The sequence below is a fragment of the Gobio gobio genome (genome assembly GCF_949357685.1).
Source record: "Gobio gobio genome assembly, chromosome: 2".
In the NCBI taxonomy this organism is placed as follows: domain Eukaryota; kingdom Metazoa; phylum Chordata; class Actinopteri; order Cypriniformes; family Gobionidae; genus Gobio; species Gobio gobio.
The window spans coordinates 44,216,432-44,227,906 of record NC_137098.1 but is presented as its reverse complement, the minus strand read 5'-3'; the positions used below and the strand labels follow the sequence as shown (position 1 = coordinate 44,227,906).

Here is an 11,475-nt window from a genome sequence, read left to right as displayed (position 1 = left end):
ATTATTATTTTCCCCCTCCGTTTTTCTTCTGCCTCTCAGTGTATGTGTGATGTGCTTGGTGTCAGGTGGTTTGATACCTTTTGTAGCTCTTTCAGTTAATACTCTACATATCTGCAATAAGAGTTTATTGAATGTATATACAAAATATTTCAGACAATGAGTTGACCTTAAAATTGCAATAAAATTACACCTTAAACTGCAGCAATAAAACTCTGAAGTGTTAAGAGCAAATGTGCACTATATGCTTTGTACAGCTTTATTCAAAATTATTAACCATTTTGTTTGGTCTATATTAAACTTCTCTGTGGATAGTGTAAGGCTGTATGTTTGCACTATCCACATATACATTCTATAGTTGTATAAACTGTAAACTTTAAGCCATCATTAGCCATTTCAGGGTAGAATTTGGCTCTATGCATATTAGTTTTTGCAGGTGTGGTCCATGCTACGGCAGTAACAGAAGGCTTTAAAGAAACGGCAGTAACACGTATCGCAGGGGTTGCAGCAGGGCAGGTGATGGCCCAGGCAGGACTGTTGATGAGGGATACAGCGGCTAGGGGAGCGTGTGCCTCTTCTCTGCAGCCGTACAGCTTTACCCAGATCCTGTAGTTATGGCAACAAAACCAAACAAAAATACTTCAACAGAGGAACATTTTATAGTGCGCACATATTAAAGAAAAAAAAAAACATGAAAATAAACCTATAATTAATTTAAATAAAAGGAACATTCTTTCAATATTTTTTGCACTGTCATTTGGCGTACCACATTGAGGCACAAACCACTGATGGTACACATACATTCTGTAAGTCACATGATATTAAATATGAAAGCCAAATGTAAATTAACCACCTCTTCATAGGATCCAAAATCTTCTAGCAGTTTTTCTTCTGCAGAGTTTATTTCAAGGTGCTCCACTACAGGTAGTATGTCTATGATATAAAAAAACTCAAATGTGTGTACAAATACACACACACACACACAAAAAAAATAGTCCACTGTATCCATTAATTTAAAACAGGATTTACACAATAAAGAAAAATGTTGTGTACTCCCCATAATGATCAAAACGTAAAGATAATGTCAAGATAAAATAGTATCCACTTTAAGAATTGAAATTATTTTACTTAAATTAACTTAAATTGTACTTAATTTTCCACATTTTAGAAAAAAAAAAAGTTAAATTCTGGTAAAATATCCCATATAAGATATGTGTGAACATTTGTACTGTATTAAATCACATTAAAATGCATGAACAATAAATCTTTTTGAAAGATAGGGCCGTCTAAAATGATCAATAGAAAAAGAAATAACAAAATAAATGAAAATAAATCAATCAAAATAACATCAGACAGGAAACCTTACCTGAGTCAGATAGAGCAAAAGAGTGTTCACTACGTCTCAGGTTTGGATGTGATGCCATCACCATGACATTTATCAAAAACCAGCAGAAGATCGCTGTGTTCAGCATCATAATCATTTAAACTCAAAAACAAGATAGACTTCAGCCACACTTTTAGTGATCTGTTTGTATTCACTGAAAAAGAGAGTGCAGTCAACAAAATACAGATTGAAAATGCAGACTGAAGATTGTTTGGAATCTTGTGTATATGTTTGTGAGCATGTAGAATATGTGTATTTTCGTATTTGCACCATCTATTTGCCATACAGTATGTGTTTGGATCTATGTACGTTTGCAAATGTGTAAGTCAAGTAAGTAGGTTTGACCTACCTGCAGTGTTCCACGTCCCAGGCTGAGGGTCTGCACAAGACTCCTTGATTTATAGGGCTCCTTGAGGTGGGAGGTGAGGGACACATGGTGCTGATCAGTGGATGGAGGTGTGGTCTCTTGTGCCTGGCGCAACCACTTCACTTCCACAAAAAACAACACATCAAAACAGGAACAGATAAATAAACAGAATATTCTGGATGATGGTGACTGATGTAACATTACTGGAATATGTTAAAATAAAAAACATGTTGAAATATAAGAAACAAAATCTGAAAACACCTATTTCACATTTTAAAATGTTCTATATATGTTAAATATATGAAATAATATGAAAAGTATGAACAATTAATTGCTAGTTAGTGAAGTTTGAAACATGGTTCTGTATTTTAAAACCCTTTTTGGTAAAGTAATCGGTTAAACGCTTGAAAACATGAGCTGGGCACTGCATTTGTACTTCAGACTAACTACATTTATGTCATGCTCATCCTATAGTTAATGCTCAGAACTGACCAGTAAACACTTCATTATGAAGCTAATACATCTACAATCAGCTGATGACTTCAGCCTGCTGATTTACTGCTTATGACGCAATACAGCATCCATTTGTGTGGAATCAAATTGTTTATGAGAAAGAACTTCAGTACTTACCTTTGTGCGGTCAGATTGGTCTGAATTGTTTATAAGTGGAAACTATAATGTGTATTTAACAGAAACCTATGTGTCATTCAGATAATCATTCAGGCCAAGTCATAATTGTTAGTTGATTGAAAGACTGATCTATAAGGACTCTATAAGGACATATGGTCAACCTCGCTTATATATGTATATGTATATAATGTGAGTAGTGCTTAACTGTCACCAGACTTCTCATCAACAAATAATTGCTGCTATTTTAAACCATGACATGCTTTTAGCCGTCTAATATTGAATTAAGATGATTTCAGTTCATATCCTGCTCTCTGGAAAATATAAACCGCATATTTGAAGAAATAATGGACTGAGTGTTTCAGTGGGAAGACAATTTATCAACATTTAATTTGGCAGCAAAAATAATTTATCAGAGGGCAATGACAAATTCACCGAAATCTATTAATTCTCCCAAATATACATTATCTTCCAGTGAACACCATCATCTGGACAAATCTCTCCATTTAACTTATAGGTTGGTTAGGCAATGTTCAGTGGTCCTCTTTAAGCTGGTCTGAGTGCACTATACTTAGAGCCAGTGCCCTTTAAATAATGGGGAAAAAACAAAACAAAAAACATATAGTTAATTTGGTGGTGGATGGGTGCATACTGTAAATATAATTTATACAATTCAAAGAAATGAATTTTGCTGAGCAACCAAAACATTTACATCCAAACATTAATTTAAACAAACAAACAAACAAACAAACAAACAAACAAACAAACAAACAAACAAACAAACAAACAATTAATGTGAAATCTTTAGTTTGAGGTCCACATAATATAAATAAAAAATAAACAAATTAAATATAAAACAAATAGAAAATAAAAACCTTACAGATATCATGTTTACGTAGCGTAGCTAATTATATATCAAAAAGAAAACAATTAATACTACAATTAATAATCACTTCGCCTAGCCTGCTATAAAGGAAGATAATGTTACTGATCGACTGCGGTGAACTTCATATGTTGACTCCGTTTTTGCTACGCACGCGGCAAATAGAGATGTGATTTTGACATTAATAAGATTCCACTTGCGTTGTCTAAATTTCATAGTCAAATAGGCCTACTATTGTTTTGGAAAATGATATTCACACACAACTTTATTCCAAACAGTTCAGTTCTGTGGAATAATAGATCAATACTTGTAAACAGAAAATCAGTATTCAAAGTTTATTCAAAATTTTAATAAAGGAATTGTCTTTGTGATTGACTTGATGGATTTTAAAGGTGTTTTACTGACTCATATGTGTTGTGGAACGATATAATATAATCTGTACTCATAGAGAGTATCAAAGAATTTGTAAAGCTATTCCTCTAGCCTTGATCCACCTAATTCAAAATACGTTGACTTACTCTAATGTCACTCCTGTATTGCCTAATTTATTATTTTTTTTTTATAAATTACTTGATAAAAATGTTTTATTATAAGGCTGCTACCTACGGATGCTTTTAAATCCAAATTGTTTCATGATTATAATAAAAACTGTGTCTATTGACCTTTCTGAACTATGTTAAATTGCCAATTCCACTTAAGGTCAAAGAAACACATCTTAAAATTTGTCACAAAATGTATCCAGTTTCCAATTTTCTTCATAAGCGATTTAAATGTGACAAGGCGGGGTGTGCTTTTTGTGATTTTTCTGATGAATCTCTAGAACATTTATTTTTTTACCTGTTCCATTTCACACCGGTTCTGGAGTGATGTTCGAGACTGGCTAACCTTAAACATGTCAAACATCCCTGTATTTAGCATTTAGCTACCATATTCTGTTTTACGTTGATGGTTTAAATAGTTCAACATCAGACATTGTTTTCCTACTTGCTAAATACCATATTCATCGTTGTAAGTGGAGAAATTCTCACCCTTGCTTTGAAAATTTTTTTGACCAACCACTCCTGGTTAAAACCGGCCGCTCCCGCGAGATTTCCGTTGGGTTCCGCGGGATCCCAATCCAGTCAGCTCCCTAGTTCAGTACTCAGTCAGTAGTCAGGGCACTGGGCTGACTCCCTGATCAGTGCTCTGACTACTGAACTAGGGCGCTGATTGAGACGCACGCCTGGTCTGAGATCAGTGTTTAAAGTCTGACGGTCAGGTGCGCAGTCACATGAGCATGCGCGCGTTTGTGTGTGTGTGTACATCCGGGTATTCGCAACTTCCCTCATTCAGTTGTGGGAAGTCTGACTCATTTCCAAGAATCGGTTCTTTCGAACCGCTTGATTGAAAGATTCTTGCTTCAAAACGATTCTTAGCTGATGGTTTTACGTCGTATCTTTTGCTAGTTATTACTATTTAATGATTAAATTGTATTAATAGTTGTGAATTATTGTGTATTATTATGTTGTAGTGTCCCAGTTTAGTTTATTACAGCTAGGCTTCAGCTCATAATACATAAAGTAATTTAGAAATTACAACTTGCATTTATAATAAACAAAATTAAAATGTCTTTACATCGATTTTTACTTCAACCAACTGTTTCGTATGTTTGTTGATTAAACTGCCATACAATCAAGTAGTAAACAATCCAGTATTCTGCTCATTGAAAAATCCAGACGCTGTTTTGTGAATCTGTTCAAATAGTTCATCAAAAAGATCCGACTCTGAAAAACAAATCATTTACGAATCGGACAGCGCTGTCACTCAAGACTGCGTTATAGAGCTACAGCTTGCTTTTTCTTTAGCTAGTACACAGTTCGTCTTATTGTTTTCCACCATGCCTTTCTCTGAATTATATTTTAATGTGGATAATGGTTATCTGGAGGGATTGGTTAGAGGTTTTAAGGCTGGCATTTTATCTCAGGCGGATTATTTGAACCTTGTTCAGTGTGAAACTCTGGAAGGTGAGTCGAATGTGTGTGTAGGATGCTAGCTTATCTGGTCGGTGTCCGTTTTCATTTTCGACATTTCCACATGCAGTTGCGTGTCGTTATTGACATTTATCGCCGTTTGAATATGCAGCAAGACCGTATTTTGTCATTGCTGTGTTATCTCGCTCATAAATTATATAACAGCAGCACAGCTAATGTCAGTTAGCTTGTCTCTTTAGCCAGCACAGATCCCCCGAGCGTTTAAATCCCCTTCAGCAGGTTAAGTTCAGTTTTTACATCCTTATATTCCCCATGTTCCTATGCCCTGGTATTAAGTTAACAAATGAAGCCCTCTGATTATTATATTATGTTACTTTTCTAATTTAAGAGCAATACATATACATGCTAACTGCTGTCAGCAACATTGAATGTATCAGTTATTTTCTGATGTTTATTTACGTATTTATTTTACATGATTGTGCGCAGATGTTTAAACCCCGGATCTATTTAGAACATACAATGTAAGTTAGTGTACAGTATTCATTTAAAAGGCCTGCGTTTAACCTGACGGACTGGTGGTTACCAGGGCATCATCGGTTTTGATTTCAACCTCGTTTTTATATGAAGACCGGCCCGTGATAGATTTCGATCCTTTTAAAGCAATGATCGGGATAAATAGTAAATATGTCTTTTTTTTTTTAATAAACGAAAGATGCAGGTCTCATTTGAGCAATTATAGTTGATGGTGCTGGTCATGTGATACAATGTGTCATGACGTCAGTTCTATACTGAAGGCATTATAATTATATTTTTATGACTTTACTCTTCCAGAAGTTTACTTCTACTTATTTAATAACAACAACAACAACAAACATTTGCTTTAATGAGAGAAAAATAATTATGACCAAAATTTATTGGATGGAGTTTGGCTTCTTGATAAAAAAAATGAAATAATAAACATCTATTTCAATTGCATAATTTAGTTTACACATCCATTAGATGTAAATTTTACTGGAACAAATTTTTACAGTATTCACTGGAAAAGAGCGTTGATACTCCCTGATAAATACTGAATTTCTAACAAAATAAGAGTACATTTTAAGAAACTATTGATCCAACTAGCTCCCAAATTGGTACTTTTGTTGATGTTTCCAACTTCTGTGTATTCTGTAAAATTGGAAGAAAACTTGCTAAATTTATTTTATCAATTCAATCAGATGCAATCCTTTTGGGAGAGTTTAAATTATATACATAAAAAAAACAACACAAAAAACATGATTTTAACTTTTCACTCAAATATATGTTTCTGTATTTTTTTTATTGTTCATCTCTATGTTTTGAATTAAAATTTTTTTTTACTCACAACTAATTTCTTAACATTCTGTAGATTCTTTCTTACTTATATTTCCTATACTGTTTAAACCACATGCTGTATTACAGCCTAACATTTCACACTTTACAATTAAAGAACTTTTAAAATAACCCAAAAATGAATGCAATGTTTAAAAAAAAAAAAAAGATTTGTAGCTAATTTTGTCCCCTTTAAGAATCAATGGCAAGTGACTCGCTTGGAATTTTTTCCTGTGTTTTAGGGAACTGGAAACTGTGTAAACATATTTCTGAGTTAAATATAAATTATTTCCAGAGCACAACCCTTTAGAATTGAAGAATGAGAATTTGGATTTACATTTTTTTTCTTTTTTAAGAAATTAAAGGTTTCGCTTGTATTTCTCCTCAGACCTTAAGCTTCATTTGCAGAGCACTGACTATGGAAGCTTCCTGGCAAATGAAGCCTCCCCCCTCACTGTCTCCGTCATTGATGACAAGCTGAAAGAGAAGATGGTGGTTGAGTTCCGCCATATGAGGAACCAGTCTTATGAGCCTCTGGCCAGCTTCATGGATTTCATCACGTGAGTGCAGTAAGATTTCAAAGTGTATAAGGGTGCCAATTCTCAACACGAGGCATCAAATATAGTGCGGTATTTTACAAATGTATTGGATTTAGTGAATATTCATAAACAGGAACGTTTTTGCTAGCTTTGTCTGCTATATTTTTAACTAATCTCTACGTTTTAAAATATTTCACCGCTCCGGACTCATTATTAAGCTATTTTCCGCCTTACTGCTTTTTCAGATACAGCTATATGATTGACAACGTCATCCTTCTGATCACTGGAACTCTGCATCAGAGGGCCATCTCTGAGCTGGTGCCCAAGTGCCATCCGCTTGGCAGCTTTGAACAGATGGAGGCCGTTAACATTGCCCAGACTCCAGCAGAGCTCTATAACGCCATCCTGGTGGATACACCACTTGGTACGAAAATCTTGATATGAAAAATGTTTTTGTGTTTAAATTTTGAGGCCAGAGGAAGTAACCGAGTGGCGAATCTTGTAATTTGTTGCCTGCATTCACAAATCTCCAAAACATGTTCTAAATAATACCAAAGTGCTCATCCCAACATCACAGTTAAAGGCTGTTTCTGTTTGTTTCAGCTGCTTTCTTTCAGGACTGCATCTCTGAGCAGGATTTGGATGAGATGAACATTGAAATAATTCGCAACACCCTATATAAGGTCAGCCTTGCGATGGAAAATACTGGGTCGTAAATCTTAAACATTCATTAGGAATTTTCACATGACATGACAAATATGCTTAAACACAGAAACTCGCTGGTTTATGTGCGGGTAGTGATCTAACTTTGACCGGGGCTAGTCACTATATTTACTCCAATTAATATTTTTCAGGATAGGTTGATTTCTGTATAGGCATATACCAAGATTTGGCTACCAAGACATTATTGAACAGCAGTGTTGTTGAGCAGGAAAAATTATGCAATAAACACTTGTTTTGATTTAAGATTTTAAATTTGTCACATAGTCAAGTCAATTGTATTTATATAGCGCTTTTAACAATGCAGATTGTTTCAACAACATACACAGTTATATGCAGAATACAACTTGCAGTGAAATGTAAACCTGGTCAGCTACTTAGAATCTCCATTAAATATATAAATAGTGCCCAAGAAAGTATGAACAAGAAACAAGAAATAATGACAGAAAAAATTGTGATGATAATAATAATAACAAATTAGCAATAAGGTCAGTAGGATTAAAAAATGCTGGGTGTGTTACCAGCAAAATATGTCAGTATTCTTTCTATTAGAGTCTGACCCATGAAACCCTGAGCTGTGGTTGATCTCCTGTCTGTCTCTCTAGGCTTATCTTGAAGCTTTCTACAAGTTCTGTTCCTCACTGGGTGGAACAACCGCAGACACCATGTGCCCAATTCTGGAGGTGAATAAATGTCTGTAGAATACAAGTACAATGAAAAAGATTCTGAAGGGATTTTAAAATTGTTATTGATGCATTTCAGTGTTTTAGTAACTAAAGCAAAGCTTTGTTTGTGTATCAGTTTGAGGCAGACAGAAGGGCTTTCATCATTACCATTAACTCCTTTGGTACGGAGCTTTCCAAAGAAGACCGAGCGAAACTTTTCCCTCACTGTGGCAAGCTCTACCCAGAGGGTCTAGCACAGCTAGCCCGCGCAGATGATTACGAGCAGGTCAAAGCTGTGGCTGAATACTACCCTGTAGGTATCTGTGTTGACCTAAATGTGTTCATACTTTCATTTCATAAGGCGTGTTCACACTTGGCATGTTTGTTTAGATTAAAACGAAGCCTGATGCGATTGCTCTGTTAGTACGTTTCATTTGAATAAGTGTGAACGCTGCCATCCGAACCCTGGTGCGCACACAAACAAGTGGACCGAGGCCGCTGAATGATGGGTCTCAGTCCGCTTCCAAACACTGGTAACTCTGGTATGGTTCGAATGAAATATAAATGCAACACGGACCAAAGACATGTCAACAAACCAAAAACAGGAAGATGAGACCCCAAAAAGGACAGAATGATCACGCATACCTGTTTTTTCTCGTCATAGTCGTGATGTTGCCATCACATTTCAGTACAAGACTCAGAGCTGTGTCTCTTATCAGCAGATCTTTGCTTGTGTTTGTGTGTTTGACGGAGAGATTCCTGCCGCTGTTTTGACTCATTCACACATTATAAACTCTTCACGAGTTCTAAACTGGTCAAAATACCATCATATGCAAGCTACGCACATAGAGTGAGCGCATTTAGCCCAGCACACAGCGTTGTTTTAGAACTTACCGAACATCCATCTCAAAATAAGCAATGTGTCTGAAAAAGCCGACCAATTGGGTTGTGAACGTATCCATATGCCTTTAGGTTCGGTGTTGAAGATATCGATCTAAACGCTTAGCGGACCAGTACAACATTGTTTTTTTTTTTTTTGGACTGGACCAAACGAGCCAAGCGAACCGAACTACAAGTGTGAACACACCCATTTATTTTTGGCTGAACTGTTCTTTTAGTTCTATACCAAAGAGTTTTGATGTGAAGTTCACATAGTGTGTGTCTATTGTATTTTTGGCCACCAAAATGATTTGAGGGTTAACACTGAATTCATGTTGCTTCAGGAATACAAGCTTCTCTTTGAAGGTGCTGGCAGCAACCCGGGAGACAAAACCCTTGAGGATCGCTTTTTTGAACATGAGGTCAGCATGAGTTTTTACTGAGAAAATGCTACTACACTGAATCTGGGATTTTTTTTTTTATGTTAGCAAATGTCATTTTGAAAGTTCATTGCTAATGGGAAAATGTTGGTTATGTGTTTACAGGTCAAACTTAATAAGCTGGCCTTCCTGAATCAGTTTCATTTTAGCGTGTTCTATGCCTACGTCAAATTGAAGGAACAAGAATGCCGGAACATTGTGTGGATTGCAGAGTGCATCGCCCAAAGGCACCGGGCTAAGATTGACAACTACATCCCCATATTCTAATGGTACATAATATTAGTCTTGGATAATGGTCCACATGGCATGTATTAACTGTGCTCTGTTATATTAAGGTTTGAAAATGATGATTCTGTCTCTTCCCTGTTTCTTGCACTATGCCACTCTTACCTTTCATTGTGATTGTCTTTATTAGAGTAAAGGATCATTTTGTTTTTTGTTTGACAGACAAAGCAATGCAGTTTGCATTCCCTCTCAAAACTTAGTATTTTTTTAAATGAAACGTTTTATAAAAGTAGTCAATGTTATTTTGCTTTATAATGTCGTGACTGCAACTTTCTGTCACCCTAGAAAGCAATCACAGCCCATTGCAAGTAAAGAAATGCAGGGAGTTTATGTTTTTGTGAAACACAAAACTAAAGAGAGATCTATTGTGTCATACTCTTCCTGTGTAAGGCTAGGAAAACATGCATTCCACCATCGTTATTATTTATGTACATTTTCAGATTATAAACTCTCTGAACTCGTGATCTCAGAGGATCCAGTATCCACATGTGATGAGTGTTAGAGCACTGCTAATCTAGACAGTTGTCCTTATTCATGAAACATGCAGAATGAATTTCAGTACAGATTTTGTGTAAAACCATTCTTGTGTAATTGTTGCATTCAATACAACGATACGGTTTACGCAAGAATGGATTTATGATTGCTTTACAGAGAAGTTGTTTTGCATTTGTTTCACGATTAAGGCACAATAGGATTATCCTTATAAAAAAAGAGAAGTGCGGGGGATTTACACGGAAATGTTCTTTTGTGTGTATAGGCTCTTCATAATGTATGTTTGTTCAAATGAGAATTGTGTGCTTGCCATTTGTAAATTAGTGCTAAAATGTGTGCTGACATAATTTATGGAGTAGATCATATTTCATGATTGACAGCTGAATTGGTGAGGTCTAATGGATCTAGTATTAAGAAAGACCTTGCCCTCTGCTTGCAATGTTAAATCTATATTGTACTGTTGTAACCATATTGTCTGTGTTTTAAGTGATCTAAATGAAATCTATAATTATATACAGTAATTCTGTGTTTGTATTTTTTAATTCTATCGTTTTAGAGAGAGGCTCAATGAACAGTCACTTTTGCATGAGGAGATTATCTAGCTTGATTGAATAGTAGTTGCGTTATCCACCACCAGATGGTGCAAAGAACCCAATCATCTGTCAACAATGTGTGCCGATTGGCTTGGACTTGACAAGTTGGCTACAGCTCTCTACTATTTAAATTTTACTACAGACAGACATTCAACTAAACACAAAAGGATTTACTGTACTTTCCAACACAAACTGAAGGTATTCTTTATAAAGATAATTAGTCTGAGGCATTGTACTATTGTGTTGAGAGGTTTAAGCATGTGGCGTTCTAGTTGACAGAAAGA

The 11,475-nt window shown here is 35.5% G+C and overlaps 2 protein-coding genes across 2 annotated transcripts; one reads left to right on the top strand and one right to left on the bottom strand.

The window, feature by feature from the left end:
* Positions 1 to 418: 418 nt before the first annotated feature.
* On the bottom strand, positions 419 to 1,472 carry agrp (agouti related neuropeptide; the record flags this gene model as incomplete). The annotated part of the gene is made up of 3 exons (XM_079839557.1): positions 419 to 603; positions 851 to 930; positions 1,364 to 1,472. 3 exons carry the CDS (start codon positions 1,470 to 1,472, stop codon positions 421 to 423), a joined length of 372 nt encoding a protein of 123 aa, XP_079695683.1. The 3' UTR covers positions 419 to 420.
* Positions 1,473 to 5,041: 3,569 nt separating this feature from the next.
* Positions 5,042 to 11,124, top strand: atp6v0d1 (ATPase H+ transporting V0 subunit d1). Its single transcript, XM_079810716.1, has 8 exons — positions 5,042 to 5,261; positions 6,967 to 7,138; positions 7,363 to 7,541; positions 7,721 to 7,800; positions 8,443 to 8,520; positions 8,639 to 8,815; positions 9,726 to 9,803; positions 9,927 to 11,124. The coding sequence occupies exons 1-8, from the start codon at positions 5,135 to 5,137 to the stop codon at positions 10,086 to 10,088; spliced, it is 1,053 nt and encodes a 350-aa protein (XP_079666842.1). The 5' UTR covers positions 5,042 to 5,134; the 3' UTR covers positions 10,089 to 11,124.
* The last annotated feature ends 351 nt before the right edge of the window (positions 11,125 to 11,475 follow it).

Excerpts from the sequence above, each read along its gene's own strand:
- atp6v0d1 (XM_079810716.1), top strand. The coding sequence starts at position 5,135 with ATGCCTTTCTCTGAATTATATTTTAATGTGGATAATGGTTATCTGGAG. Across the intron at positions 7,139-7,362 it reads AGCTTCATGGATTTCATCAC|ATACAGCTATATGATTGACA; the intron begins GTGAGTGCAGTA and ends CTGCTTTTTCAG. Across the intron at positions 8,521-8,638 it reads CCATGTGCCCAATTCTGGAG|TTTGAGGCAGACAGAAGGGC; the intron begins GTGAATAAATGT and ends TTTGTGTATCAG.